General features: G+C 53.5%; 2 protein-coding genes across 2 annotated transcripts; one reads left to right on the forward strand and one right to left on the reverse strand.

Moving 5' to 3' along the window:
- Positions 1–9,868: 9,868 nt before the first annotated feature.
- Positions 9,869–12,771, reverse strand: TSPO2 (translocator protein 2). Its single transcript, XM_070419403.1, has 4 exons — positions 12,731–12,771; positions 11,305–11,497; positions 10,794–10,935; positions 9,869–10,596 (listed from the first exon to the last, which is right to left on the reverse strand). Exons 2-4 carry the CDS (start codon positions 11,475–11,477, stop codon positions 10,396–10,398), a joined length of 516 nt encoding a protein of 171 aa, XP_070275504.1. The 5' UTR covers positions 11,478–11,497; positions 12,731–12,771; the 3' UTR covers positions 9,869–10,395.
- Positions 12,772–15,159: 2,388 nt separating this feature from the next.
- UNC5CL (unc-5 family C-terminal like) lies at positions 15,160–27,047 on the forward strand. Its single transcript, XM_070419404.1, has 11 exons — positions 15,160–15,223; positions 17,934–18,160; positions 18,277–18,337; positions 19,237–19,656; positions 20,336–20,636; positions 21,611–21,873; positions 22,531–22,632; positions 22,893–22,960; positions 23,479–23,579; positions 23,729–23,842; positions 25,220–27,047. The coding sequence occupies exons 4-11, from the start codon at positions 19,275–19,277 to the stop codon at positions 25,437–25,439; spliced, it is 1,551 nt and encodes a 516-aa protein (XP_070275505.1). The 5' UTR covers positions 15,160–15,223; positions 17,934–18,160; positions 18,277–18,337; positions 19,237–19,274; the 3' UTR covers positions 25,440–27,047.
- Positions 27,048–27,133: the final 86 nt, after the last annotated feature.

Below are 27,133 nucleotides of genomic sequence, written 5' to 3' on the forward strand. Positions count from 1 at the left end.
TCCCTTGCCTTTGGGGTCAAATTCATAAACCCTCCCTGAGACCAAGGTCTATAAATGTAGTACCTATGTCTTCTTCTATGTATTTTATTAAAACCCAGGATTTTTACTCCAGAGGCCAAACGTTAACCACAATGCTATGTTTCCTCTCGGTCAGTTCTTTATTCACTTAAAAAATATTTATTGAGCATATATGATGTGCCAGGTGCTGTTTCAGATACCAGGGATATAGTAAAGAACAAAACAAACGAAAACCAAGCTCTCACAGAGATTGAGGGGGTTGGACAATAAACATGATAAGTAATACATATGATCTATTTGGCGAGCTAAATGCTAAGGAAGAAAGTAGGGAAGGGGGACAGAGTGACAAGGGAGGGTGTTACATTCTCATAGGATGGCCAGGGAAGGACTTTGAAAAGGAGAGAATTGGGAAAAGATCGGAAGGAGGTGAGGGAAATAATAATATGGATATCTAAGGGGCAAGTGTTTCGAGGAGAGAAAGAGCAGGTGCAAGGGCCCTCAGAACACCTGTGTGTGTGGAGAGTCCTAGGAGATGAGGCCGGAGAGATAATTAAGGGCTAAATGGGCTGGGGCCCTATGGGCTGTTTTTCTCTGAGTGAGTTGGGGAGCCACTGTCTTTGAACAGATGAGACGCATAATCTGACTTAGGTTTTCACAGAATTGCTCAGCCTGCTTGGTTGAGAATAGACCAAAAGTGGGAAAGAACACAAGCAGAGGGACCAGTCATAAGCCTATGGGAACTAACGAGAGATGGGGCGCCTCGAGAAATCCCTGAGCTGGCACAGTGTCGGGAGATGGATGGATGTTTTTGCAGGGCTCACCACAGGTCCTTAGCAGGTGCCACAGGTTTTTCACATCGGGAACAGTACAAACATTCTAGAACACTCTCAGGGCAATGGAAGGGTGGGGAACTGGGCTGAACACAGCTCCCAATAGGTTTGGCTGGTGGAGATAAGAAGGTGGGGGACCCTGTCCACAGTCTGACTGGAGAATAGGAGTCAGGATGGTTCGGAGGATTTGGGGCGCTCTTCTCCTGAGAGCGCCGAGCAGCATGGTGCCCAAAGGTGCCCAGGTAGTTTTGTTTGCCTGGGATAGTCATGGTTTATACCTGTTGTCCAGGCATAATTCCTACCAGTGCCCCTTTCGCTCCCAAATTGGCCCCATATAGACAAAAAACTATATGGTCACCCTACCCATTGGGTTTATTACGAAAGGCATTCTTATCCAGAGATTAATTTTTTCAGGCATTTTCCAGGGGTAAAAGCACAGGATGGTGATAGGAGTGCCTGTGTCCACAAGGAAAGGAGGCGCTAGCTGATAAACAGCAAGCACACATTATTATCATCATCATCACACAACACACAGCACTGAAATGCAAAGATTGATTCATTCTTCCATCGATCCACATTTATTGAGGGCTCCTATATGCCAGGCACTGTGGTAAACACCAGGAACACAGAGACGAGGAAAGCGAGGCTCACCAGGTGCTCCCAGTCTCTGTAACCTTTGGGCACCATCAGGCAGCTCGTGGTGCATGATCTCACTTAGTCCTCTCACCCTTCTCACACGGGGCGTGAATTATGGGCCTTGTTTTGGGAGTTAGGGACCTGCGGCTCAGAAAGGTGAAGGGATTTGTGCAAGATTACACGAGGCAAGTCCAGTCTTCTGAGCCCAGGTCCTATTTCCAGGGCTGCACCCAGCTAGCTCTGACGAGTATATCTCCACACCGTTATCAACAGCTACAGTGATGTGCTCGGGCAAGGGAGGAAGAGTCCTTTCTGTTCCCCGTCCCCCTGACTTCTTCCCTGAGGACAGGTTCTGATATTTTGGCTGTTGCGTGTAACCCTCGATTGGGAGGGAAAAAATCCATGTTTAATCCCCATCTCAGCCCTTGATTCACTGTGTGGTTTTGGCCAAATCACTTAGCACCTTTGGGCCTCTGTGTTCGCACCTTCCTTTTCCAGGACGGTCCAAGGGAGGGAAATGAGGAGAGGGCTGGCTCCCAAGCATCGCAGGGTGGAGGCGAACAGTGTGGCGCAAATGTTCTGACCCAGTGACGTTGGGAGGTGCAGAGGTGGTCCCAGGCTCGTCCTCTCTGAAGAGGTGACCCCTCGCTTCTGCCACACCCATACACAGTTTTTCCTTTGATACTTGAGTGAGCTCCCTAGACCTTCCCTTGGACTGATGACTGACAGCTTCCTTTTTCCACTGCTCCTTTCCAGCTCCCCCCCGCCCCCCATCTCTGGAGGCCCTGGACAGCTCTGGCTATTTATGGCACCTCCTGGGGACCTGAATTCCTGGCTGGTCCTTAGCTCTTCTTTCCAAGCCAGACCCGTTCCCCCGTCGGCCCCAGAATGCGGCAGCTAATCTGGGGGATCAGATGCCAGGAGCCTGCGTCCTCCTCCTGCAGCTGCTACTACACTGTTTTTAGGGCAGGCATTCCCACCCCCACGTTAGCACCACTGAGTAAGTTTCTATCAATATGACCCTCCTGCATGGAGGACACTGGGAAGTATGGCTTCTACTTTAAGATCATACCAGGAGTCAGTGGGACGCTGGGATCTGAACCCAAGTCCCATGCTTTCCCCATTGTGGTATCCTGCCTGGAATTCACTTACAGTGAGAGCAGACGCGAGCACAGCCCGACTGGGGCCTGAGACTGGTTACCCAGGCCCCATAAATGAACTCCTCACAAGGATGTCGGGTAGGTAGTAGTATTATCCTCATTTTTTGGTGAGAAAATTAAGACCAGAGAGGTTAAGTGACTTGCCCAAGGTCACGTAGCTAGTGAGAGCTCTGTGCTTCCATACACACGCTCTTAACCCCTTTATTCAGCCCTACTGATGCCGGGACTTGGGGGGGTCAGGCTCTGAGGGAGGAGGGGCACGAAGGGGACTGGGGGAGAAGGGGTGCTCAGGGAGACTGGGCTCTGGCAGCAGCTGGTATATGTGTGTAGGGGGATAGGCATAGAGACAGGCAGCTGATAAGTGGGAATAGAAAATAAAAGGGGAATCTCCCAGACTGCCCCTGTGGGCCCCAGCCCTGCTCCAGGCGGCAGAGGCTAGATTAGAAGGAGCTGGGTTAGGCCCAGAGGAAGCCACAGCCTGCCTCTCCAGGTCTCATTTCCCATGGTTGGTTCAGGAAACATTCGGAGGAGCTAGGAGGTGGCCGAGGAGGAGGGAACAGGGCCAGGCTCGGCCACTCCTTGGGTCTCGGCTGGATGCCGAGCTGCCCTCATGAGGAAGGGAGTAGAGAGGCCAGGAGGCGGCGGGTGGAAAATAGCAGCCTCACCAGGGGAAGGTTTAAATTCTCACTCGGTGCAACAAGACACCGGAGCAGGTTGATGGAGCGGGTGCTTTATGTGCTGGAACAGCTGGGACCCCAACAGCGCGTTGCCCCAGAGACCCAGCTCGAGAGTGCCAGCCCCTCGGTCACTACTGAGACGAGGTACACAAACAACGGGCTGGACACCCCCTGCCGGACGGGAGCCTGCCCCTCTAGCAACCGCTCTGTTGACATAAACATGGGGGTGTCCAGAGCTTTGGCTGGGTAGGCGGAGGGGGCCAAGGGTCTACCCCGAGGCTGCGGTTGGGATCACAGGAGAGGCCAGGATTTTCATTGTCCCGCAATGCAGGACACAATGCTTGGCTTGCCATGCAGGACACATTGCTCTGAGCCAAGTGGTGACACCCAGGACTTTAGTCCTGGTCACCTCGGTCCTCCATTCCAGGGGCCGCTCCCTTCCCGGTGTCTTTGAAGAAAGTAATCTGATAAGAATCATACACCTTATGGTGACTAATGCTCTTTCCTCTTTGAAGGGGTGTTCGCAGGGCCAAAGAACCTACTGGGAGAAAGTGAGAAACATAACAACCTTTGAGAGGAGAATGTCTGCCCTTAGCGATGTGTTGGAATCGGTGCAGGTGGAGGGGAGAGGGCTTTTCTGTGCTCCCCTGAGCAGATCACTTCTGGGGGTGCTGGGGACCTCGGGCATAAAGATACTGGAGGGACAAATGAAGCCGAGTAGACGCCACTGGTGCTCCTGGTGCGACAGAGGGCTTCTCCGGGCCTGCAGGCTGGAAGAGGGGCCCACGTGTGTGAAGGGTCACTGAGAGCAGGAAGGGGAAGGGGCCTCTGGGGACTCCTGAAGACGAAGGAGGGAGTCCAGATCCCAGGTGTCCCGTCCAAAGCCAGGCTGTGTTTGGAAGGGTAACTTGTGAGCCACTATGGAGGGTCAGCAATAAATCCTTAGAACCAAAGGGGCCTGTGCTTGCTGTCTGGAGCTACAAGAAAGGGGAACTCTGGGAAGACTGACCTGGGGCTTGGGGTGCAGGAGAACCCTAGGAGGTAGAATGGCTGGTCACCAGCACAAAGGAAGACAGACTTGGGAGCCCTGGCCTGGGCCTGACAACACAAAGTGGGGCCTCACCTTCTACCACAGCATCCCCTCTACCTGCCCGCAGGCAGGAGAGGCCAGGGATGCACAGAGAAAACACTTCCTGCCCTCTGCCTACCCTCAGCTCCCCAACCTTTGTCCGTGCACATACCCCTACCAGTCTGCCCTCCTTACCTCGTCGCTGGGCATCTCCATTCTGCAGACACTGGCAAAGGGAGGAAGAATGAAGGGCTCCGGGGAGGAAAGGAGGAACCAGAATATACAGTGGGGCCTTGACTTACGAGTTTAATTCGTTCTGTGACGGAGCTCGTAACTCAAATTACTCGTATGTCAAATCTTAAAATGAACGAGTGAGACACGTGATGCTGGGCTGATGTTGTGGCGTTCACTGTGACGTTCGCTGCGCCAACTAGCGGTGGTGTATCTGAAGCTGGCTCATAACCCAAATTTTAGCTCGCAACTCAAAGCAAAAAATCGGCCGAGAGACTGCTCGTATCTCAAAAAACTCATTAGTCGGGACACTCGTAAGTCAAGGCCCCACTGTAGTAGAAGGGGACAGACTGCCCCTATTTTACCTGGTGCCACTCCCCCACCTTCCAGACATTGGGTGGGACAGCGGCATGTGGGAGAAGAGCTCTCCCCCACCCTCTTCAGACGCCATGTGCCCACTCAGAGGCAAGTGGAAAAACACTGCCCAAGGACAGACGCACCCACATGATTTGGGTGGTGGAATCCTGGGACACATCTGGCAAGGACAGAAGGCAGCGCTGACCCCGTTTAGGCACAGCTCTAGGTAACAAGAGAGGAGGGCTGAGGGCAGTGTGTTCCAGGCCAGGTTCAGGATGGGAGGTGGGTAGAGCAAGAGGCCCAGGCGGGCTGGGAGACTGGGGAATAGAGGCTCCCACCCAGGAACCCAGGAGCTGGTGCAGACAGGATTTTAAGGATGACTTTGGGGTCAGAGGATGAGAGTTTGGGGTGGGATCCTGCCTTTCCAGCTTTTCCTGCACACAGCCAGGAAGCCCTTTAGTTTTGCTCATGCCATGTCAGACAGTCAGGCCACCCCAGGGCTTGGGACACTGCCAAATCAAGCTTCCTTCTAGGGCCAAGTTCCTGAAACCAGAGGCCTCCAGCCCCCTGGGTTTGTGGCATGAGTTCACCCTGGAGAGGTCAAAGTCACGAGATAGGCATGGTGCATCTTCCTGAGGGTCCGTTTAACTTCTAGACTTAGTTGGTGCCATGAATAAACTGGGTGGCACATATTTGTAATGCTTATATGAGATGATGACGGTAATAATAATGACAAATTCTTGTCTAAGCTCACACAGCGATAGCGGAGGCAGGATAGGAGCCCACTCAGTGTGGCTTCCAAACCACCCCCAGTCAATCTTTATAGATTACCCTTATCAATTTAAAACAGTCACATGTAACAGCAGCAGAGTCGCGCAGCGGAAGCGTGCTGGGCCCATAAAACAGTCACATGTATAAAGGGAGTTATAAATTCAACTACAACAGCTTTAAAAATGTGATTGAGGTGAAGACACAGTCCACACGAACGTGTAAGATGCGGGGCCAGGGATTTTGTGTGTCTGGCACTGGTCAGGCCAGTCCACAGACCTGAGGGGCAGGCCCTTTCTCTCCTGGCTCGGGGGAAGTTTGGGAGTTCTGTTGGGTCTTGAAGCAGGGTAGGACTCCAATGGTCTCGTGACTCAGAACCGTGTGTGCTTTTTAATGGGTGGCCTCTGAGGTTCCCCTCCTAGAACAGCTAACATTGGTTAAGCACTTCCTCTGTGCCAGACATCTTTCTACTCATTATTTCATTTATTTCCCCAACAATTCTAGGAGGTTCCCATTTTACTGGTACAGACGAGGAGAATAAAACACAGGCAGTGAAGGTGCACCGGTGACCAGTTAATAAATGACAGAGTCAGTATCCAAGCCCTGGGCTGTTGGTCTCCGGGGTCAGAACTACAAACCATCCTATGGCCCTCATCCCCCCAGATGATCTGAGTCTGTGGCTCTGGAGTCCAGGCCTTGAACAAGTGCCCCAGGAGGTCCCTGGCCACTTTGAGAAGCAAGGCCCTGTGGCAGCTGTTCTCAATCTGGCTGTGCATTAGGACCACCTGAGAAGTTTCAAAAACTGTTAGTGCCAGCCCTTCCCCAAAGAGAGGCTATTTGGTCCAGAGGGGGGTGCAGGTTGATGGGGTGCGGGTCAGCATTTTCTTTTAATAGGACAATGTCTTCATTTAATCAATCAATCAATCAATCAAATAGCCAATCAACAAAGATGTATGATCACCTGCTCTGTTGTGCCCTGTGTTGTCCTGGGGCTGAAGAGACAAAGATGGGGTGGGGGTGGGAACACTGTGTTGTGCCCTCCAGGAGTGCAGGCGCCCAGCCTGCCTGCTGGGCAGAGCATGTCCAAAGTGTGGAGGTGGGAGGGTGCAGACTCTTTCTCTCCTGTTCTCCCTTGGTGAGCTCCAGAAAGAGCCAGACCCCCCGGATGATGATGTCCTCTGGCTTCTCCCGCTGGGGAGCCTTGGCCCGCACCTGAGAAGACGCAGTTACCCAGGTGACAGAAGCACAGGTTGTCAAAGAGAACAGGGCCCTGAGAGACCCTCCATGTCTGGAGCTCTCAAATTGTAGCAAGCGGCTGACCAAAGTGCTGGGCGCTTGTTCAATGTGAAGATACCTGAAGCCCAGCCCAAAAGTTCTGATTCCTAGGTCTTGGGTGGGTCTAAGAAATACGTGTTTTCAATAAGCTCCCAGATGGCTCTGATGCACGCTCTCAGGGTCCTGCACTCCCCAGGAAGGTTCAACAACACTAGTGCCCAGGCCCATCTCTAGAGAGCCCGGGCAATGTTCCTAAAAGCTCCTGGGCAAGGTGTCTGCCCCCGCCCCCCCAAGGCCTTGTTTAGGATTTGGGCAGGTAGCCACAGCGGCAGTCGTATCCTGCTACCATTAGGGCTTTGAAACAAGAGGAGATGAAAACAAGAGGCGGGAAAGATGAAAATAAAAATGCCAATGAGAAGGTGTAGCAAGAGAGAAGCAAGAGAGAAGGCTGGACAAGAAGCTCCTATTGAATTCACTCGTCACCCCGGAGCCTTACATCTCTCTCTTTTTGTTTTTTTTAACATCATTTATTTCTTATTATAATAGTTACTAGGGGCCTGGTGCACAAAAATTTGTGCACTGGGGAGGGGGTTCCCTCAGCCCAGCTTGCCTCCTATCATATACTCGGAGCCCTAGGGGATGTCCTACTACCTGCTCCCTGCTCCCCTTGGGGAGCGGGCCTAAGCCGCAGTCTGGCCTCCCTTTGTGAGAGTCGACCGGGCTGATCAGGGGAAAGCACCAGCCCCATCACCCCACTATTGCAGCCACTGCCAGTCACCGCAGCCACCAAGGTGTTTTCATCAACACGGACTCCAGTCTCTTTACCATGAAAAAATGACAACTTTCTTTAGGCATTTTCAAGAAGTGTCTTTCATAGGATATGACATTTCTTTCTTTCTTTATCCTTACCTGGGGATATGTTTCCATTGATTTTTAGAGAATGTGGAAGAGAAAGGGAAAGACAGAGAGAAACATCAAAGTGAGAGGAACACTTTGATTGGTTGCCTCCTGCATGAGCCCTGATCTGGGCTGGAGCCAGGGAGGAACCTGCAACCTAGGTACATGCCCTTGGTCAGAATTGAACCCAGAATCTGCGTTGGGCAGGCCAAGGCATTATCCACTGAGCCAAACTGGCTAGGACAGGATATGACATTTCTTAACCCTCCAGCAGCAGACCTTCCTTTTTTTCTCCAGGAGTGTGGTAAAAAAAACCCTAGATCACTTTTTGGACTCATATTACCCAAGTTACTAAGAATATTACCAGTGGCATACAGGGAGCTTAACCAATCAGCAGTCAGAAAAGGTGTTTCCTCTGTAGTTCACACCAATTGCTGGTTTGGCCCCTGCCCAGGCCTAACGCCTCTGGCGAGTCATTAGCCCTGGGCCAGGGCACCCCCAGCTCCCAGCCACCATGGCCATCAAGGATCGCTGGCTGGCTGCGCCGGTTCCGGCCTCCACCACCATCAAGGATCACTGGCTGGCTCCTCCCTGACCCATGCCTAAAGCCTCAGGCCAAGGTTTTAGGCCTGGGTTGGGGCACCCCCAGCTCCCTGCCTCTGCTGCCATCAACAATTGCTGGCTGGCTCCTCCCTGGCCCAAGCCTAAAGCCTCTGGCCGAGGTGTTAGGCCTGGGCCGGGGCACCCCCAGCTCCCTGCAGCCGCTGACATCAAGGATCGCTGGCTGGCTCCACCCCGGTTCCCCCGCCATTGCCGCCATCAACCATCACTGGCTCAACGATCGCTGGCTGGCTCCTCCCTTACCCAGGCCTAAAGCCTCAGTCCGTGGCTTGGAGCCTACATATGCAAATTAGCCACCATCTTGGCTGGTGATTAATTTGCATATCTCGCTGATTAGCCAATGGGAAGGGTAGCGGTCGTATGGCTAATTACCATGTTTCTCTTTTATTAGATAGGATTAACTGATATAAAAAACTAACAATATGAGTATATGAAAACAAAAAATGATCTATAATATTACTTATATTAATCACAAAAGGCCTTAGTATGGCATATATAATCTATACTAATAAAAGGTTAATATGCTAATTAGACCAGACATCTTCCAGACAAAGCCATGGTGGTGGTGGTGGAGGCTGAGGCAGAGGCAGTTAAGGGCAATCAGGCTGGCATGGGAGAGCAGTTAGGGGTGATCAGGCAGGCAGGCAGGTGAGCGGTTAGGAGCCAGCAGTCCCAGATTGCGAGAAGGATGTCCCGGATTGGAGAGGGTTCAGGCTGGGCTGAGGGACCACCCCCCTCTTGCACAAATTTCTTGCACTGGGCCTCTAGTGTATAATGTAATATATCTTATAACTCTATTATATATTAAACAAGAGGCCTGGTGCACGAATTCGTGCACTGGTGGAGTCCCTCAGCCTGGCCTGCAGGGATTGGACCAGAAACGAAACTGGCTCTCCAACATCCCCCAAGGGGTCCCGGATTGTGAGAGGGTGGAGGCCAGGCCGAGGGATCCCACTGGTGCATGATTGGGGCTAGGGAGAAACCCCAGGAGGGCTCCAGGGCGTGTCTGGCCCATCTTGCCCAGTCCCGATTGGCCAGACCCCAGCAGCAAGCTAACCTACTGATTGGAGCGTCTACCCCCTGGTGGTCAGTGCATGTCATAGTGACTGGTCGAACGGTCCAATGAATGGTTGGACACTAAGCATATTAGACTTTTGTTATATAGGATATGGTCATTAATATAATTAACATAATATAATATCCTAATTAAAATAAGTTATTAAGTAAAATTATCATTATAAGATATGTAATATAATATATAATTAATATAATATTTAATAAAATATATAAACTTGACATGTAAAATTATTATTCTTTTTTACTTTTCTGTTTTGCTTTTATTCGACTTTTCAAAAAGATTTTGTTTTTCAGGTAATTAAAAACCAAAGTCTACATTTTGGGGTCAGATTTGGGAGGGCACGAGAGTGGAGTAGAGATGGCATGTCACCCTCATACATACGTTCATACATTCCTTCACTTGTGCACACTTACATACAGGCACACACTTCTATTCCACTCTGTGGCCCTAGACATCATTCACTCAACATGCCCTTCATATCACATCCCCAAAGTTAGTCTCAGGGTTTTATTAATTGATATTACTAAATTAATATTTATTAATATAGGATTTATTATCTTATATTAAGTGTAAAATAAGTTTCTTTCCTCTTTCCCATTTCTCTGAATTCTAATGAAAACTGGCACCAGGGGAGTGAGGACAGTGGCCGCATTGGGGTGAATCACCTTCAGGGACTCGTTAATGCCTGGCCACCTCCCACTCCCCCCATGCCCCCCAGCCTGCCTGCAGTCTCTTCCACCCCTCCCTGGCCTTCCCCTCCTTCCCTGTGCCCGGGGCCTCATTCGCTCTTCTCCCCCTCGGACTGAGGCTGGTGCTCTGGACAAAGACTGTCCCTCCACAGGCGGTAGGTGATGGAAGCGGAGACGGTGAGCCAGGCCAGGTAGGGCAGCAGGAGCAGGGCGGCCAGCTTGTTGATGGGGTGCCAGATCAGCGCCATGGTCACCACCAGCCCGTAGAGCAGCAGCAGGTGCAGCAGTGCCTGGCAGGGGGCAGGGTGGTCAGGCAGGCTGGCCTGAGACCCGGGGCCCCGACCTTTCTGCAGCACCCTGGACCCCCTGAGCCAAGTTCCTGGGCTTTGTGCACTCCACTGGAGCTCACAGTCTGCCCACCTGACCTGCCTTCCCCTGACCGACCTGCTCCTGCCTTACTCCCACTGCTGAGCTCTGTGCACCTTACCAGACCAGGGGTGTGGGCTGCGAAAAAGAGAGTCAGGACGGTCCAGCTGATGGCGAGCTGCACAGCATAGAGGCCGAGAGGCAGGGCCAGGTGCCGTCCGAAGCCCCCTCCCAGGTCCTTCCACACCAGGTAGGAGGCATAGCTGTGAAGAGATGGCGGCAGGAACGCTCACAGGGAGGATGTTCCATGGCAAATGGAGGAAGCCCTCTGCCATAAGGGCTCCTGGTTACAAAGAGAGACCCCTTGTGGGCTGAAATGAGGGTGGGTATGTATAGGCATCCTTTGATGGCTGGGAGGAGACGGTGGGGGCAGTGGGCATGGTGAGGTGGGTGAGGCTGGGGAGACTTGGAGAGGACAGGCTGGAATCCTAGTCAGGCATAGAGGGACCCACATAAGAGGCAGGCTGGGGCTCCATCCCTTTGGAGGTCAGTGTGCAGCAGTAGTTCAGGTGCAGGGGCTTGTTCCCACCCCAGTGGGAACCAAGTCCGGGGCAGGAGAAACAGGTGCTCACCCCATGACAGAGTAGATGGCGGTCCACACAAGCAACAAGATTTTGTGGGGTGGGCACCAGGGCAGCTTCCTCAGGTTGTCACACCAACCAGACATCCTATGAGGGGCGAGGAGCCAGACCAGGATGGGCCCCAGGAGGGGCAGGGCCACAAAGATGGCCCCTTGAGGCCACATTCTCCTCCAGGAGGCAAAATCTAGGGGGCAGGAGGGGGTGCAGAGAACATGCTAACGGTGAGCCTTCCCCTTAGTCCTTTCCTTGTGTCCCTCGTCTGCTTCCTCCTCCATCTGACACCATTCCCTGGCCTGAGCACCACCCCCCGCCCCCCATAGGAGGTCTAGGCATGGAGGCTATGGCCCCTGCTTGGACACCTCCCATCCTTCTCCTGTGAGCTCTTACTGCCCAGCCCCTCTTCTGGTTTCCATGGACTTGCTTTTCCCACCCCTCTCCTCTGGCACTCGGAGGATACTGTCCGGTATTGATAATGGCTTCTGAGTTAAAGGCTCCTCTCCTGCAATGCGGATCTGAATCCTGGAGCTTGGCCCACAGCAGGCGGCACTTGGCCAAGCCCTCGACGGGGACAGTGTCTTAGACTGAACTCAACAAGCTGACATAACCGACCCGAAAGGACCACGGTTGGGAGGCGGGAGCCTGAGATCCCTGAGGGTCTTTCCTAGTCAACAATGGGCCAGCCCATCTGCCGGACTTATCTTCCTGGGCCAGATGGGCACATGCAGGGCCCGCCCAGCCTGAGCTCCCGCCTGAATGCAACTCAGGGGACTGAGTGTCGCTGGGGGATCTTTTCTCTGAAGCATCAGGTCTCCCCTCCCCCTCAGGGGCTGGGGGAGGGTCTCCCTACATCTATCCTCTTCCAGAGGTTCAGTGCCACAAACACACACGCCCCGATTTCTGTGGCCTGACTTCGCAAGGAAACAGCCCTCTGATCGTTTATTAAGCTGCATGCTCATTTGCCTGTTGCTGTGAGGCCATTCCCACATGGGACGATGAACAGACCCTCCCCCAACCAAGGCCCCACCCTATCATTCTTCTCATTTGCACCTGATATGTCAGCCCCCCCCTCCCCCGCCATGATCGACAGGATTGAAAGGGAAAAACCGGTGGTTATTCCCAGCGTTCTGGGGTGACTGACTGCCCACTCCATACTCTCCTGTCAAGGGCCCTGACCACGTCCTGGAGGTTCCGGGGACAGGACTGACCAGCCTGCCTGCCTGTGCATCCTTTGATTTATCTGTCTTTGCTCCCCACTGTCTATTTGTTCATTTTCTGCCTTCCTGTCTCTCTATCTCTGTGTTTTCTATTGTTCTATCCAGCGTTGGAGGCCCCCCCCTCCCACCCCCACCCTCTTTTCTCCTGCTTTCTCTCCACCATTCCCAGTGCAGCCCCATTCTCAGGCCTGTGTTCCCCTTACCTCAGGCAACACCTCCCAGGCTGGGTACTCGATGATGTGTGAAAGGCGGAGGCGGGTGGGGGAGGGAAAAGGGCAGAGTAGGGCTCCCAGTGGCCCGCCTTTCTCTAATGATAAGGGTGGTGGTTTTGGCTGGGGAGCCCAGGTTGTTGTCTGCATGGCCCTGAAGGGCTCTCTCTGACCGGGGTCCCCTGGTCTGCTGGTTGTGGCCTCTGGAGGGCCCCTTGATGGGTGACTGAAGCTTTGGCTCTGTGAGAGCCCCATCTCCTGAGACAGATCAGTCCCAGCTGCATCCCGTGAAGCAGCTCTGTGTCCACAGGGGTGGAAGGGACCCTCAGATGTCTCTAGAACCTTCCTGTAACTGAGATGGAACCCAAGTGCCATTTTGGAAATGAATTCATGATACATGGACACAGCCCCTGGTTGTAGCCTGCTGGTCGGCAGGGCCTTTCCTGGCTTAGGCGTCAAGCTTGGCAGGTCTTTCACAAGCTCCTAGAGCAGCGGTTCCCAACCTTCCTAATGCCGCGACCCTTTAATAAAGTTCCTCATGTTGTGGTGACCCCCAATTTCATTGTTACAAATTGAACATAATTAAAGCATAGTGATTAATCACAAAAACAATATGTAATTATATATGTGTTTTCTGATGGTCTTAGGCGACCCTATGAAAGGGTCGTTCGACACCCAAAGGGGTCACGACCCACAGGTTGAGAACCGCTGCCCTAGAGCTTTATGACTCCGAGGAGACAGCCTTCCATGCGACTCAGACCGAGCTTTTCCCGGGAAAGACTGACATCTCCCCTTTCATCCCCATCAGCGTTCTGATCACTCACTGTCCCTTGCTTGTGCTTTAGGCGTGAGGTCCCCTTCCAGGTTGGCTGCTCTCCACCCTCCTTTGCCCACCTCTCGACTTTGGGGAACCCGGGAGATGTTTATCCCACACTCTCACCTCCGACCGCCGCCCCCGCCCCCCCTCTCCGCGCCCTGCCTGCCCCGGAAGGCAGCAGAGGGGTGGGGTTGCAGTCAGAAGCTAGAGAATCATTAACTGAGATGAAAGTGGCAGTTACGTATTTTTTAGGGGAGACAATACTGGGGGGCTGGGGGTTCGCAGTGGTCCCTCAACTGCAGGAGGCCAGGCCATGGCGATAACAGTTACCACGCACTGAGCACCCACTTTGTGTCAAGCTCTTTAGACTTGTTAGCTCAACAATGACAATGGTCATCCCTCACAAGAGAGACATTGTCTGCATTTGACAGACAAGGGGCTCAGAGAGGTTGAGATCCTGGCCTACAATGACCTAGCTGGCAGGTGGGTCACCGGCTTCAGTGTTGGCGGTCTGGATCCAAAACGCATCTTTTCTCTTAGCTGGTCCACTCGTTCAGTCAGCAAGTCTCTGTGGAACAATTGCTATGGGTCAGGCTGTGCCAGGAGCTGAGGACACCGCAGCAAACAGCTTTAAAAATCCCTCTTCACAGGGAGCTTTCATTCCAGCAGCACCACCTTTCCTAGACGGACTTTCTCTGGAAGGACTCGGGTGGCAAACAGCCTGAAGTTCCGCTCTCCCTGTGTCCCTGCCAGCCCGGAGTGTGGGCGGGGTATGGGTCCACCCCAATGCCACCAGCAAATTGCAATTCATTAACCCTCTCTGTCACTCTGTGCCTCTCTCTCTCTCTGTCATCCCACTGGCAGCACCTGGGAGCTCCTTAGAGATGCAGAATCTCACACCCCCATCCCCAACCTATGGGACCAGAACCTGAACTTTAACAAGATCCCTAGGTGGGCCTGGCTGGTGTGACTCAGTGGTTGAGCATCGACCCATGAACCAAGATGTTGTCGGTTCAATTCCTGGTCAGGACACATGGCCAGGTTGCAGGCTTGATCCCCACCCCACTAAGGGGCGTGCAGGAGGCAGCCCGCTGATGTTTCTCTCTCATCAATGTTTCTATCTCTCTATCCCTCTCCCTTTCTCTCTCTCAAAAAAAAATCAATAAACATATTTTTTAAAAAAGGTCCCTAGGTGGTTCATGTGCACATTATAGTTTGAGGGGCTCTGGTTAAGGTCCCTTCTCTAACCTTCTGCCATGTTAGTAGCCTCTGGCTGGGGCAGGACACTCACCGGCAGAGGGCACTGTAGGGAGGGTAGGGAGGGCGTTCTCCTGCACCAGGGGTTGCGCCTGTACCCAGGCTATCTCCTCTCTGTCCCCTCCCATCCAGATCTAACTGGCAAGTCCCCTGACTTCTGGGATCCTTGGCTACTCTCTGACCTCAGATGGACTTTGCCAACAGACAGGGACGGGCCCCCCCGCCCCACTCCAAAGGGGGGTGGCTGGGAGGCAGGTCTCTGCCGGGAAACACGGGGCCACTCCTGCCTGATTCCCCGCCCACCACACTGTCTGCTGGCGTCGTGACAGGGTCTGGCTGACCGCTCTTTTCTCAGAGAAGGAACTACTGTTCCCAGATACGCTGGCAGCCTCTGGGAGCACCTGCCTGCTAAGGTGAGCACCCCCCTGGGGCAGCTGGGGTTGGGTGGGCATTTGGTGGGGCCCCTGAGGGCTCATGGGAAGACTCAGGCCAACTCAGCCAAGCCTGCAGAGTTGAGACCTTCTGCTGGAGGAGGCGAGGATGGAGGGGCGTGGGAGATGGCCACTGCCCAGTGGGTGTGAGGACCACGGGGCTGATGTTACGCACTGTGGATAGGTGTGCTCTGCTGATGAATGCTGCCCATGACTGAGGTTTGGACCCATCCATGTTGGAACTTTTTATGTCCTTCAGTCACCGAGATCTATCAAGGCTGAGCGGGTGCGGTAAGAACCAGTGCCTGTGAGAGAGGCTGAGAGTTTCCTCAGCTTTGCAGCAGGGGCCTGGATCTTTGTGCGGGAGGAGTGACTCCCTAGGGACAGGCCCTGGTAGCATTCCAGGACCTTCGTCCTGGGGAGCTGGGTCTGGGGCAAGACACTGGAGGTGAGGGTAGTAAGGAGTCAGGCGCGGGGCTGGGTAGCTCCGGTCTCCATAGAGCTGGTTGCTGTGCTGTCGGTTCAGGGCCCCCCTGGGGCAAGGAGGATGGAGAGGCCGAGGCCTGGAGACAGCTGTCAGCCTGGGAGACGGGGGCTGAGCTGGGGAGGAGTTCACCGCTCCAGGCCAGGCAGTGAATGGGATCCAGGTGGGCAGCCCAGGGGGCTTCGGGGGTCAGTACATACCGACTGCTCCAGGTGGGGAGGCCGGGCAAGGGGCTCTGCTGAGCCACAGTGGGGTGGAAAGGACTTGGACTCTGGTCTTTGGAGGCCCCAGGAAGGTGGTTGCTATAAAACAGCAGAGCCTCGCCCTTCTTCCACTCTGGCTGGCCCAGCCCCGGCCACTGGTACCTCGATGGGCAGGGGTGGGGGTGCGGAACCGAGGATGTGCCTTTAGCTCCTTCTGTTAGTTGCACTTTATTTTCATTTCTTTCTCTTCCAACGTCATCTCTGCTAGAAATGGAAAAGAGGCCTGGGAACCACAAGGGGCAGGAAGAGAAAGGGAGTGTTTCTAGAAGTCCTGTCCTCCTTGCTCATCCTCCCTCTGCCTCCAGCTGTGGCTCAATAATCTCCCCTCGTCCTCGCTGTGGGGAGAGAAGTTGGCTTCCTTATCTGTGAAATGGAAATAAAAATAACAGTAGCTCAAAAGGCTGCAGACGAGAGAGGCCACGTAGAGTGCTTTAACGCCGTGTGCAGAGCAAAGCCCTTATAATTGCAGTGATAATTTCAATTACAGTGGGGCCTTGACTTACACGTGTCCCGAGTAACGAGTTTTTTGAGATACCAGCTGTCTCTCCGCCGATTTTTTGCATTGAGTTGACAGAGTAATTTGAGTTAACGAGCTCGGTCTTGGAACGAATTAAACTTGTAAGTCAAGGCCCCACTGTACCTCTAATGTGGAGGATCCCAAAGGCATGGGTGGGACATCACGGGAAGCTTGCTGCCCGGGCCCATTCCCACAGGCTTGGGTATTGCCAGCTCACCCGCTCCACTTGTGTGCCCTGCGAGAGGCCTGCAGCACTGTCTGCACAGCTGGGGCCTCAGAGGGAACAGCGCCCCACCCTCCCTCCCTGTCTACAGTCTCAAGGAGGACACAGGGAGACAGACCCATGCAGTCCTCAATCCTCAGGATAGAGGAGCTTCCGCCCCAGTCTGGGAGGAGCTAGGAAGGGGGATTAGGCTCTATGGGCGCCGTGGAAGGAAGGAAGAAGGTGGGCAGTGACGGAGCAGAGGCTGGGGTGAGGCCTCAGCTCCCCGTGGCTGGTTTGAGTGAAGGGAGTGGGGAGAAACGGAGGCCAGACCCTAGGGAATCAACTGTGGAGTGAATGAGTCCTATTCCCCTAGAAGGTACTTGAGAGCCAAATACGAAGCCATCTTTGGCAAGACAACTTCTCTCAGTGCCTGGTACACAGCTGGTCCTCAGAAATGTTCATCTGAGTGGGGAAAACAGTAGAGGGAGATTTTGGAGGCACAAGACAATGTAGGGCCGAAGAGCATGGGGTGGGGAGGGTAATTGAGCTGGAGGGGAGGGGTCCAGGTGGGAAGAAGAGGCAGGTGGGGAGCACAGGTGAGGGGTGAAAGACAACAGCATGAGCAAAAGCCAGAGGCGAGAATGAACGAGGTGTGAGGAGCTCAGTCTGGCTGGAATGGAGAGTGCTGGAAATCGAGGAGGAAGAGGGAAGGGAGGATGGGGAGGCACCGTTTCTGGGGGGCCCCGGAACGGCGGGCGTCTGTGCAGGAGGTGCTGGAAGGCGGTCCCAGTCCAAGGCCCTGCTGCTGGTGTAGCCGGGCAGCCGGGTGAGCTGGGGGTCAGTACAGGCTTCAGCCCCGCCTCATTGCAGTCTCCCTGGAGGCCCCACCTGTGTTTTTCTTTCTCTTTTTGTTTTCACTTTTAATTTTTGTTACTCCTGCGAGCTCCCTTCCGACCTTTCAGGCAGAAGGAGGGGCATAAATAAACAAGCATGTTTGGATAGCGCTTTATCACCTAGGAATGCTTTCCACGTGAGCTCAGGCCAGCCTGGCGATCACTCTGAGAGGTGATTTCCCCCCACTTGTAACGGCTTTTAAAAAGAACTGCAAAGTTAATAGGAAATCCATGCCTGGTGTGAAAAACTCAGAGGAGACTGGAAAAAGAGTTTAAAAAAATGGAAAGCCCTGGTTCACACCTTCCACCCCTCAATTTCGCCTCTTTCAGTGACGGACAGGGAAAGGCTGGGGTGAACCCTCCCAGACCTGCACGCCCAAGACAAGAGTCACCAGCACATGCGGCTGGCGACTGAGCACTGGACCCAGAGCAAGTCCCGAGGTGATGTGCAGCGGGTGTAAGGAACACAGACCGACTGGGAAGGAAGGATGTGAACTGTCGCCCTAATAATTTTACATCGATTACCTGCCAGCATGATACTATTTTGAATATAGTGGGTAAGATGAAATCTATTATTAAAATTAATTTCTCCTGTTTCTTTGCACTCTCTTACTGTGGCCACTAGAAAGTTTGAAATGATATACCTGGCTCACATTACGTTTTTATTGCACAGCTCTGCTCCAGACCTTTCGCTACAATTCATACCCGGGCTTGGCAAAAGGCGGTGTACAGCTGTGAGTACGCAAAAGAGTTCGTTCTTGCATTATTTATTTATTCGTTACTTGCATTATGCAAACCTACTTTTGCCCACTCCTGTATACACACCCATAAATATGTATCTATACTTCTATATAGTTTTGTTATTTACATGAATGAAATCAGAGGATGTCTACTCCTGGTGAATTGCTTTTCTACATACAGATTTTTTTTTTCTATATCAGCACGTGTAGATCAAGGTAGGTACTCTGACAGGTGAGGAAACTGAGGCACGCTAAGCAATATGACAAGCGCACTCAGTCAGTGACCAGGGTGCATTTGAACTCACATGCTCTGAAGACCAGCTCTCTCTGCCTCAGGGGAGTTTAGTTTGAGGTTTAGGTCACAAGGAGCTGCCGTGGGCTCTTGAGTAAGAGAGATGGTGACGTTCTGTTACAGCAGTGGTTCTCAACCTTCCTAATGCCGCGACCCTTTAATACAGTTCCTCATGTTGTGGTGACCCCCCAACCATAAAATTATTTTCGTTGCAACTTCATAACTGTAATTTTGCTACTGTTATGAATCATAATGTAAATATCTGATATGCAGGATGTATTTTCATTGTTACAAATTGAACATAATTAAAGCATAGTGCTTAATCACAAAAACAATATGTAATTATATGTGTTTTCTGATGGTCTTAGGCGACCCCTGTGAAAGGGTCGTTTGACCCTCAAAGGGGTCGCGACCCACAGGTTGAGAACCACTGTGTTACAGGAACTGCCGTGACTGAGGTGTGCGGGCTACGCTGGAATATAGACAGTTTGCTCTATCATCGCAGGCGTTTGGACGCCAAGTCTTGGCCTCTGTGACATTGAAAAGGGTTAGCCTGGCACTGACTTCTTTAACCCCCTGCCCTTGGCCTTGCTTGTTACAGGGGTGCAGGGGAGCTGGCAGCATCCAGTGACCAGGCAGATGAGCTCCCATGAGAATTCCTTCCAACCTGCCCAGTTCCTGCTGCTGGTGGGCGTCCCGGTGGCAAGTGCCCTCCTTCTGGTCCAGTGCCTGCGATGGCACTGTCCTCGCTGGCTGCGGGCCGGCCGGAAGCTGGACAGGCAAGAGGAGCCAGTGCCCGATCCCACTCCCCTACCCGAAGATGAGTCCCCACACCAGTACCCACCGGCCGTCCTGTCGGAGATGGCCGCCTTCTACCAGGAACTGCACACACCCACCAAGGGCCAGACCGTCACCCGTCAGCTGATGCACAAGCTGCTGGTGTTTTCAGCTCGAGAGGTGGATCACCGCGGCGGCTGCCTGATACTGCGGGACACGGGTATCTCGCTGCTCATCCCGCCAGGTAACAGCGCGAGCTCACTTCTCAGCGTAGAGCTGTTCAGACTGCGTGCAGCACAGGGTACCGCATCAAAGGGAACAGTCAGACACCGTCCTACTTTAGAAAATTCTTTACATTTAAAAAAATACATTTTTATTCTTATCAGAGAGGAAGAGAGAAGGAGAGAGAGAGAGAAACATCAACGATGAGAGAGAATCATTGATTGGCTGCCTCCAGCACAACCCGCAATGGGGATCGAGCCCACAACCCGGACATGTGTCCTGACCAGGAATTGAACTGTGCATAGGTCGATGCTCAACCACTGAGCCACGCTGAAAATTGTTCACATTTTGAGTATGACTTTGTTGACCTCAAAGACAACTTCCCGGCAGGTGGGATTAAGGTGCTTGCTCTAATGAACAGGCCTCCAGTAAAGGGAACGGAAAGTGGAGAAAGACCTCTTCTCGCACATTCGCTCAGGCCCTGTATGGGCCAGCGGCGGCCCTGCATGGAAGGCAGGTGACTGGGCCAGGATTACACCACACGTCAGCTCACAGTTGTCTTGCCTCCGTCTGTACTGCCTTCCATGTGGGCACCTGGACTCCCATCCCACCTCCCCTCCCAGGCTGGCCTGGCCTCCCCTGGGGCAGGGTGTGCCTGCTTGTCCATTTGTCCAGCCCATCCCAGCTCTCCGTCTCCCCAGGTGCTGTGGCTGTGGGCCGCCAGGAGCGGGTGTCACTGATCCTGGTGTGGGACCTGTCGGATGGCCCGCCATTGTCCCAAGACCAGGGGCTGGTGAGCCCTGTGGTGGCGTGTGGACCCCATGGGGCCTCCTTCCTGAAGCCCTGCACCCTCACCTTCAAGCACTGCGCACAGATGCCCAGCCATGCCTGCGCCTACAGCAGCAACACCAACCTGCTCGACGCTAAAGACTGGAAGTCCCTGGGGAAGACGGGGGCCCACACCTCCCTGGACGAGTGTCGCATCCAGCTCTCCCACTTCAGGTGGGCACCAGCCTTTGGCCTCTCCTTTCTGCCCCCCTTCTCTGCCCATCCCATCCTCATCTCTGCATGGATCTGCCCCTTTATCTGTCCCAGGTGGCCTGCAAATCCCTTATTTCCCCATGTCCCTTCTCGGTCCCTCTGTCCTAATGTGTAGGACAGCTCGTGTCACTCTAACCCTGTCCAGGACTGCACACCCTCCATGGTCTCTCTGCCTGTTTAGGAGGCCTGACTTCACCCCAGCCCTGTTTCTGGAGGGCCCTGTCCCATCCCCACCTTTGTCTAAGATTGTCTATACCCTGTGCCCCTGTTCAGGGCTGTCCCCCAACTGCCTAGGGCACGTTTGTCCCCTCTGATGCCCTAAGACACCAGCCCATCTCTTGTCTGTCCTTAGTTCTGTCTTTCTTTCCTTCTTTTGGTTAATCCTCACCCAAGGTTTTCTATTGATTTTTTTGAGAGAATGGAAGGGAAGGGGAGAGACAGAGAGAGAGAGAAATATCTATGTGAGAGAGATACATCTATTGGTTGCCTCCTGAATGTGCTCTGACCAGGGCCAGGGATCTAGGCTGCAACTGAGGCACATGCTTTTGATGGGAATCGAACCCAGGATCCTTCAGTCAGCAGGCTAATGCTCTAACCACTGAGCAACCAGCTAGGGCAGCTCTGTCTTTCTAGGATCTTAGGCCCTTCTTCCTCTCTTTCTCCTTGCGACCCATTAATCAGAGTGGGACCAGCCATCTGTGGGCCCTTCCAAAGCCTGGTGGCCCTGAGCCTGCTGTCCCACTGTCCTATACCGAGATGTTTGCGGACTCTTCTCCACACTCTGATGGTCACTGCACATGACTCACTTTTTGTCCCCCTACCAACTCCGCCTGCCCACGTCCTCCCTATGCACACCCTGGCCTGCTCTCTCGTGTGGAGGCCCCCGCGGAGGGCCTCCACACCAGTCCCTGCCACCGTCTCCCTCTATTCCGCAGCCTCTACACGTGTGTGCTGGAGGCACCCTCGGGCCAGGAAGCTCGCAAGTGGCTGCAGCTGGCGGTGTTCTGCTCGCCGCTGGCACCGGGGCAGACCCACCTGCAGCTGCGCGTCTACTTCCTCAACAACACGCCCTGCGCCCTGCAGTGGGCGCTGACCAACGAGCAACCCCACGGCGGGCGCCTGCGTGGGCCCTGCCAACTCTTCGACTTCACCGGGGCCCGAGGGGACCAGTGCCTAAAGCTCAAGTACATCTCTGAGGGTGAGCGAGGCCTGGACAGGGCAGGAGGGAGCCCCACTCGAGCGAGGGTTCTGTGCCTCCCCTGGGGTGGAAATGTGGGAGCCTCAGATTCCTTTCAGAGACTCGTGGGCAGGCTCCAGGGGGGCCCTCGGGCTTCTGCTGCTGTCTCAAGGAGTCCCCAGGCTCTGCCCACTTCCTTTGTCTGTGGCTCACTCAGCCCTGGTCCCTCTGTGGGAGGACAGGGTGATGCAGGGTGGGAGGAGGGGAGGAGAGGCCTGGCACCCGCAGGCGGGGAGAGGGGGAGAGGCTTTTATTATTGTTCCACCTGGATGGAGCTGGTGTGGAGGGGGGTCCCAGTCTTCTCTGCTTGGGCCTCTTTCCTGTGTGGCCTGGGCTCTGGGAATTGCCCCTGGAACCTAGGGCATTTGCACGGGCACACATGTATGCCTGCTTCGGGGGGTAGGGGATGAGAGGGTGGAGGTTACAAGAGTAGAGGGATCTGTGAGCTGTGTGTGGTGGTAGAAGGAAGACCACTCACAGGTCCCCTGCCCAGGCTCTGGGACAACCACTCACTTGAATTTGCTGCTCCTGGTCCCTCACCACTGCACCCCGCACAGCGCCCGCCACACTGTGGAAGGCCCTGCTCTCTGAGGCCTCTGCTCTCGGTTCCCTCCCCAGGTTGGGAGAACGTGGATGACAGCAGTTGCCAGGTGGTTCCCCATCTCCACATCTGGCACGGGAAGTGCCCCTTCCGCTCCTTCTGCTTCCGGAGGAAAGCAGGTAGTCAGGCGCCGGGTTCACTTCTTGTCCTCCCCTCCCCTCCCCACTGGTCACCCTGGAGCTCAGCCGCTTGGCATCCGGCCATGCTCCAGGCCTGCTCAAGGTGAGGAGCCACACCGATCTTTGCAGAGAGAAAGATGGAGGATCTTGCCCAGCTTCTTCAGATTTCCAAAGCCTCACTGTGGAGTCCCTTCAGGTCTTCTGCTCTCTCATGCTGGGCCTTTTCCTCTCTCACCTGCCCTGTCCTCTCCCTTTTGTAGCCAATGAGAAAGAGGACTGCTCGGCACTAACCAATGAGATCATCGTCACCATGCACACCTTCCAGGATGTGAGTGGGAGCTGAGGGCAGCGGGAGGGCAGGGCCTGGGAGGAGTGCTGGGCAAAGTGGGAGAGAGCGACATATCCCACTCTCTCAAGGGAAGATGGGAAGAAATCAGGGTTGAGAGTCTTTGGGGAACCATGGTGGCTTCTTGGTGGAGAGCAGGCAGATACCCCTCAGGGGTATGAGTGGGGAAGGAACCCAGGAAAGGAGGGGTGGAGGGAAGGGGACATGTATGGCTGAGTTCAGCGTCTCTATTTCTGGATGAACCTGCCCAGGACTTCTGGTGTCTAAGGATGCACCCTGCTTGGTCTTCGAGTCCCAGGTCCCAAAGAGCTCAGCAGGAAAACTTAAGGCTGAAGGTTCTGGGGTCAGGGAAGCAGTGAATGGGGGCCCTGGGTGGGGGAGGGCGGCATCTCCTGGTAACATGGCTCTGAGTGTCAGGCTGGAGGACGACATGAGAAATGGAGGTGGGTTCCCCAGCTTCTTGGTCCCTAAGTGTGTTTCTGGCCCCTTTGCTGGCGCAGGGCTTGGAGACCAAGTATATGGAAATCCTCAGGTTTCAGGCATCAGAGGAGGAGTCCTGGGCAGCGCCACCCCCTGTCTCCCAGCCGCCCTCATGCAATAGGTGAGGTGGGCTGCTTGGGTTGTTGCCTGGGGGATGTTCGGGATTCACCCCAGTGCCTCTAGGGGAGTACGGCACTGGGGGTGAGTAGAACCAGACCGGGTCTCTGGTCCTCCCCTCTGAGAAAACCCTTTCCCCCCGCCCGGCCTCAGGCTGCCCCCTGAGCTCTTTGAGCAGCTGAAGATGTTGTTGGAGCCGAACAGCATCACAGGCAACGACTGGCGGAGACTGGCCTCCCACCTGGGGCTCTGTGGCATGAAGATCCGGTAAGAGGGGCAAGATCTGCCCATGGGAGAGGGGGGTTTCAGACCACAGATAAGGGAGAGGATGGCTACTCCCACCCTATCGCCCATAAAAGGGGCAGCTCTTTCTATTTGTCACGGTATTGTCGGTACCCAGAATGATGCCTGGCTCCAAGTAGGTCCCCAATAAATACTAAAAAATGAATCAACTAACATGTAAGTTACATATTGAGTGCTTGACATACTGTGCCCCGAGGGATAGAAGGGCAGACTGCAAGAGAATGCGTGTAAAGCGTGTACTGAGCGCCTGGCACGTGTTAATGGATGTTGGCAATGATGGAGGCAATGCTGGCACGGTCCCTGTCCAGAGACCAGTGGGAGAACAAGCCTGAGCTAAGCCCCTGGACCCAGACTCTGAGAGCAGTGCTCAGGCAAGACTTCATTCACCCAGGAGATGGGACTGGAGCTGGGCCCAGCTGAAGACAGGGTGGATTTTTAAATCACTCAGTTATTAAACATTTATCCAGGGCCTACTATGTCCTGGAAAACTACACTCCGCTTTGGGACACAAGATGAATGGTCCCAGTCCCCAGGAGCTCGCAGTCTAATAAGGGATACAAAGAGCTTAACAAAATAAAGGCAAGTGTTCCTTGTGCCTTACTGCATGGATCCTACATCGCAGAGCAAGTTGAAAACAGATAGAGGCACCGAATAGCTAAAGCAAGAATCATAACGACTTGTGAAAGTTATGATCAGAAGTCTGAACTGTGGGGTGCAGAATGGTCTCCTTGCCCACAGCTTCAGGGAGGTGGGAAGGGGGACCTGCCATTCTGTTTTGGGGGGAGCAGCAAGGAGTGTGGGTGGGCTGTGTGCACAGTGGTAAATGGATAGCCTGAAGAAGGAAGGCTCAGGATGGGAGCAGGAAGGAAAGTTCCAGAAAAAACAACAACCCCAAACAAACCACAAAACGAAACAGGGTGAGGCCAAGTGGTGGATGAGCCAGAAAGTCATGGATATGGGCTCAGTTAATAGGCAGAAGAGTCACTGGAAGGTTTCTGAGCAGGAACCACTGTTTCCCCAGTGATGGGCAGGATGCTGTGGCCTGGAGAGAGGAAGGAAGAGGGGAGAAGTGGGGACGGGGAGGGGGGTGCAGAGAGGACAATAGTTCCCTTAGAGGTCCTCTCATCCAAGCCCTGGGTGTCAGAAGAGGAAACAGGCTTCAAGAGGAGTGACCTTTGAGCCAGGGCAAGCTCAGATTTCAAAATCCTGGGCCCTCCCTCCCCCCACCTTGAGTCTCCTGGAAGGCAGGTAGGAGCCCGATGAGCAGCAGAGCTGGGGGAGGGTGTGGCTCTCACTGAGCGCCCCTCCCTCCTCTGCCCTCCTCCCTACGTCTGTGGCCAGGTTCCTGTCCTGCCAGCGCAGCCCTGCTGCGGCCATCCTGGAGCTGTTTGAGGAGCAGAACGGCAGCCTGCAGGAGCTGCACTACCTCATGACCCTCATGGAGCGGCTGGACTGCGCCTCCGCCATCCAGAACTACCTGGGCAGCCCAGCCCAGGTCCGCGTGGGCACCTGGGAGAACCAGGACCTGGAGCAGGAGCTGGAGCTGGACGTGAAGCTGTGAGTGCCCCCTGAGGCGGGGCAGGGTGGACACGGTCCGCAGTGCGGTTTGCCTGGACACCCTGGAAGAACATAGGTTCCTGGCTGTGCCACCGACCTCATCAGAACCCTCAGACCATGTCTCAGGCCACTGTGAGGCTGGACTGCCCTTGCCAGCCTCCCAGGGTCTGGACCACCTTGAGACTGGCTTTGTTCTGCCTGCAGATCCCCTCCTGGGCGGCAGGGGGCACAGGAGCCCAGGAGATGGACCCGCATGGTAGGCCTCTGAGAAGCTATTTCATAGACCAACAGATTGTTAGGTTGCAGTCTGATACCCCTTGGGGACTGGTCAGTCCACAGTATTCACTGAGCACTTGGTGGTACCCAGCATTGGACTGGGCATTATGCGGAATCCTGGAATATTTGGGGGAATCTGGAGTTTTGACAAGCACACGGTTCTCGTGTGGGAGTCAAGATGTACCCATATGAGCTGAGGGCAAACTCTAAAACAACAGGTAAGGGTGGGCAAATGTAGGTCTATAGTTGTGAGTACAGGAAACAGAGTTTATTCTTTATCATTATTTATTAATTATTGTATTATTGTCCATACGAACAACTGTAAACCGACTTTTACCCATCCTGCATCTCCTGCGGTTGGGGATGTGAGTGTGGTGTGAACTGTATGCTTCAGGAGTTGAGGAGAGAGGGAGCTGAGTATAGGCTGGCGCAGAGAGGATGTTGGAGAGAGACTTGAATATGCAGAGTGGTTGGGAGATGCTTAGGTAGGGGTTGGGGGGTGACTGAAGAGGAGGAGCCAGGAGTGAGCATGGCATGCTGAGGCATTAAGCAGCCTGGCCTCACGTGTGGGAGGTGAGGGTCCATAGAGGTTCAAGGCCAGATCTACAGGTGGGCAGTGCTACCTGGCTGTCTACCTGTCTCCTTCACCTTCCTTTGTCTCCTTATACACACCTTATCTCTCTCCCTCTGCCATTACATCTGTTATAAAACATCAAAACTGAAAAGAAACTTCAAGATTATCATCGTTATCCAACCTTTTTATCTCTTTATTTCAAACTGTGTGAGCATTAAATGACTTCATTTTGCGGTCACTATCCATCCCTGAATCTGGCTCTCTGTTACTCTGTGTATTAACATCTTTTTGTCTCTACTTCATTGCTGTGCCTGCCTTTGTACGTTTCTTTCTCTGAAACCCTCAGTCATTCCCCTCAGGCAAGTGTCTCTAAACCAGTGTTATATATCAAAGGCTATTGAAAGACACTGGGCTATGCTAGGAATGAACGGGTGGGGATTTTACCTCATGAATCAAGATCCAGTTTAGGATCAGGAGATAAAGGACAAGGATTAAAGAATACCCCACCAGTCAAACAAATGTTTATTCAGTACCTACTATGTGTTAAGCACTATATAAGAAGAGATTAATAGCTGGGTTCCAAAAAGAGAACAAAGGGTTTGACTCTGGCAATTCTTTTGTTTGCAAACAGGTGTTAATTTTTTTAAGGGCAGGCGAACAATCTCTCTGGCAACACTAAACAATTTGCTTCTGTATTTAATTAAAAAACATTAAGGATTTTTCTATGATGAACAATGTTGTGTAATAAAATATGAAAATTGCCTTTCTTTGTTACTAACTGTATTTTGCTCAGATTGATCCATTTGGTTGTGGGAATGCATGGTTTTATTTGGTAAAATTATACTAAC

This window comes from Myotis yumanensis, unplaced genomic scaffold, assembly GCF_028538775.1.
Source record: "Myotis yumanensis isolate MYYU_CA2020_CCGP unplaced genomic scaffold, mMyoYum1.0.hap1 SCAF_6, whole genome shotgun sequence".
Taxonomy (NCBI): domain Eukaryota; kingdom Metazoa; phylum Chordata; class Mammalia; order Chiroptera; family Vespertilionidae; genus Myotis; species Myotis yumanensis.

Excerpts from the sequence above, each read along its gene's own strand:
- UNC5CL (XM_070419404.1), top strand. The coding sequence starts at position 19,275 with ATGAGCTCCCATGAGAATTCCTTCCAACCTGCCCAGTTCCTGCTGCTG. Across the intron at positions 22,633-22,892 it reads CTGCTTCCGGAGGAAAGCAG|CCAATGAGAAAGAGGACTGC; the intron begins GTAGTCAGGCGC and ends TCCCTTTTGTAG. Across the intron at positions 23,580-23,728 it reads CAGCCGCCCTCATGCAATAG|GCTGCCCCCTGAGCTCTTTG; the intron begins GTGAGGTGGGCT and ends GCCCGGCCTCAG.
- TSPO2 (XM_070419403.1), bottom strand. The coding sequence starts at position 11,477 with ATGTGGCCTCAAGGGGCCATCTTTGTGGCCCTGCCCCTCCTGGGGCCC. Across the intron at positions 10,936-11,304 it reads GCCATCTACTCTGTCATGGG|CTATGCCTCCTACCTGGTGT; the intron begins GTGAGCACCTGT and ends ATCTCTTCACAG. Across the intron at positions 10,597-10,793 it reads CAGCCCACACCCCTGGTCTG|GCACTGCTGCACCTGCTGCT; the intron begins GTAAGGTGCACA and ends GCCCCCTGCCAG.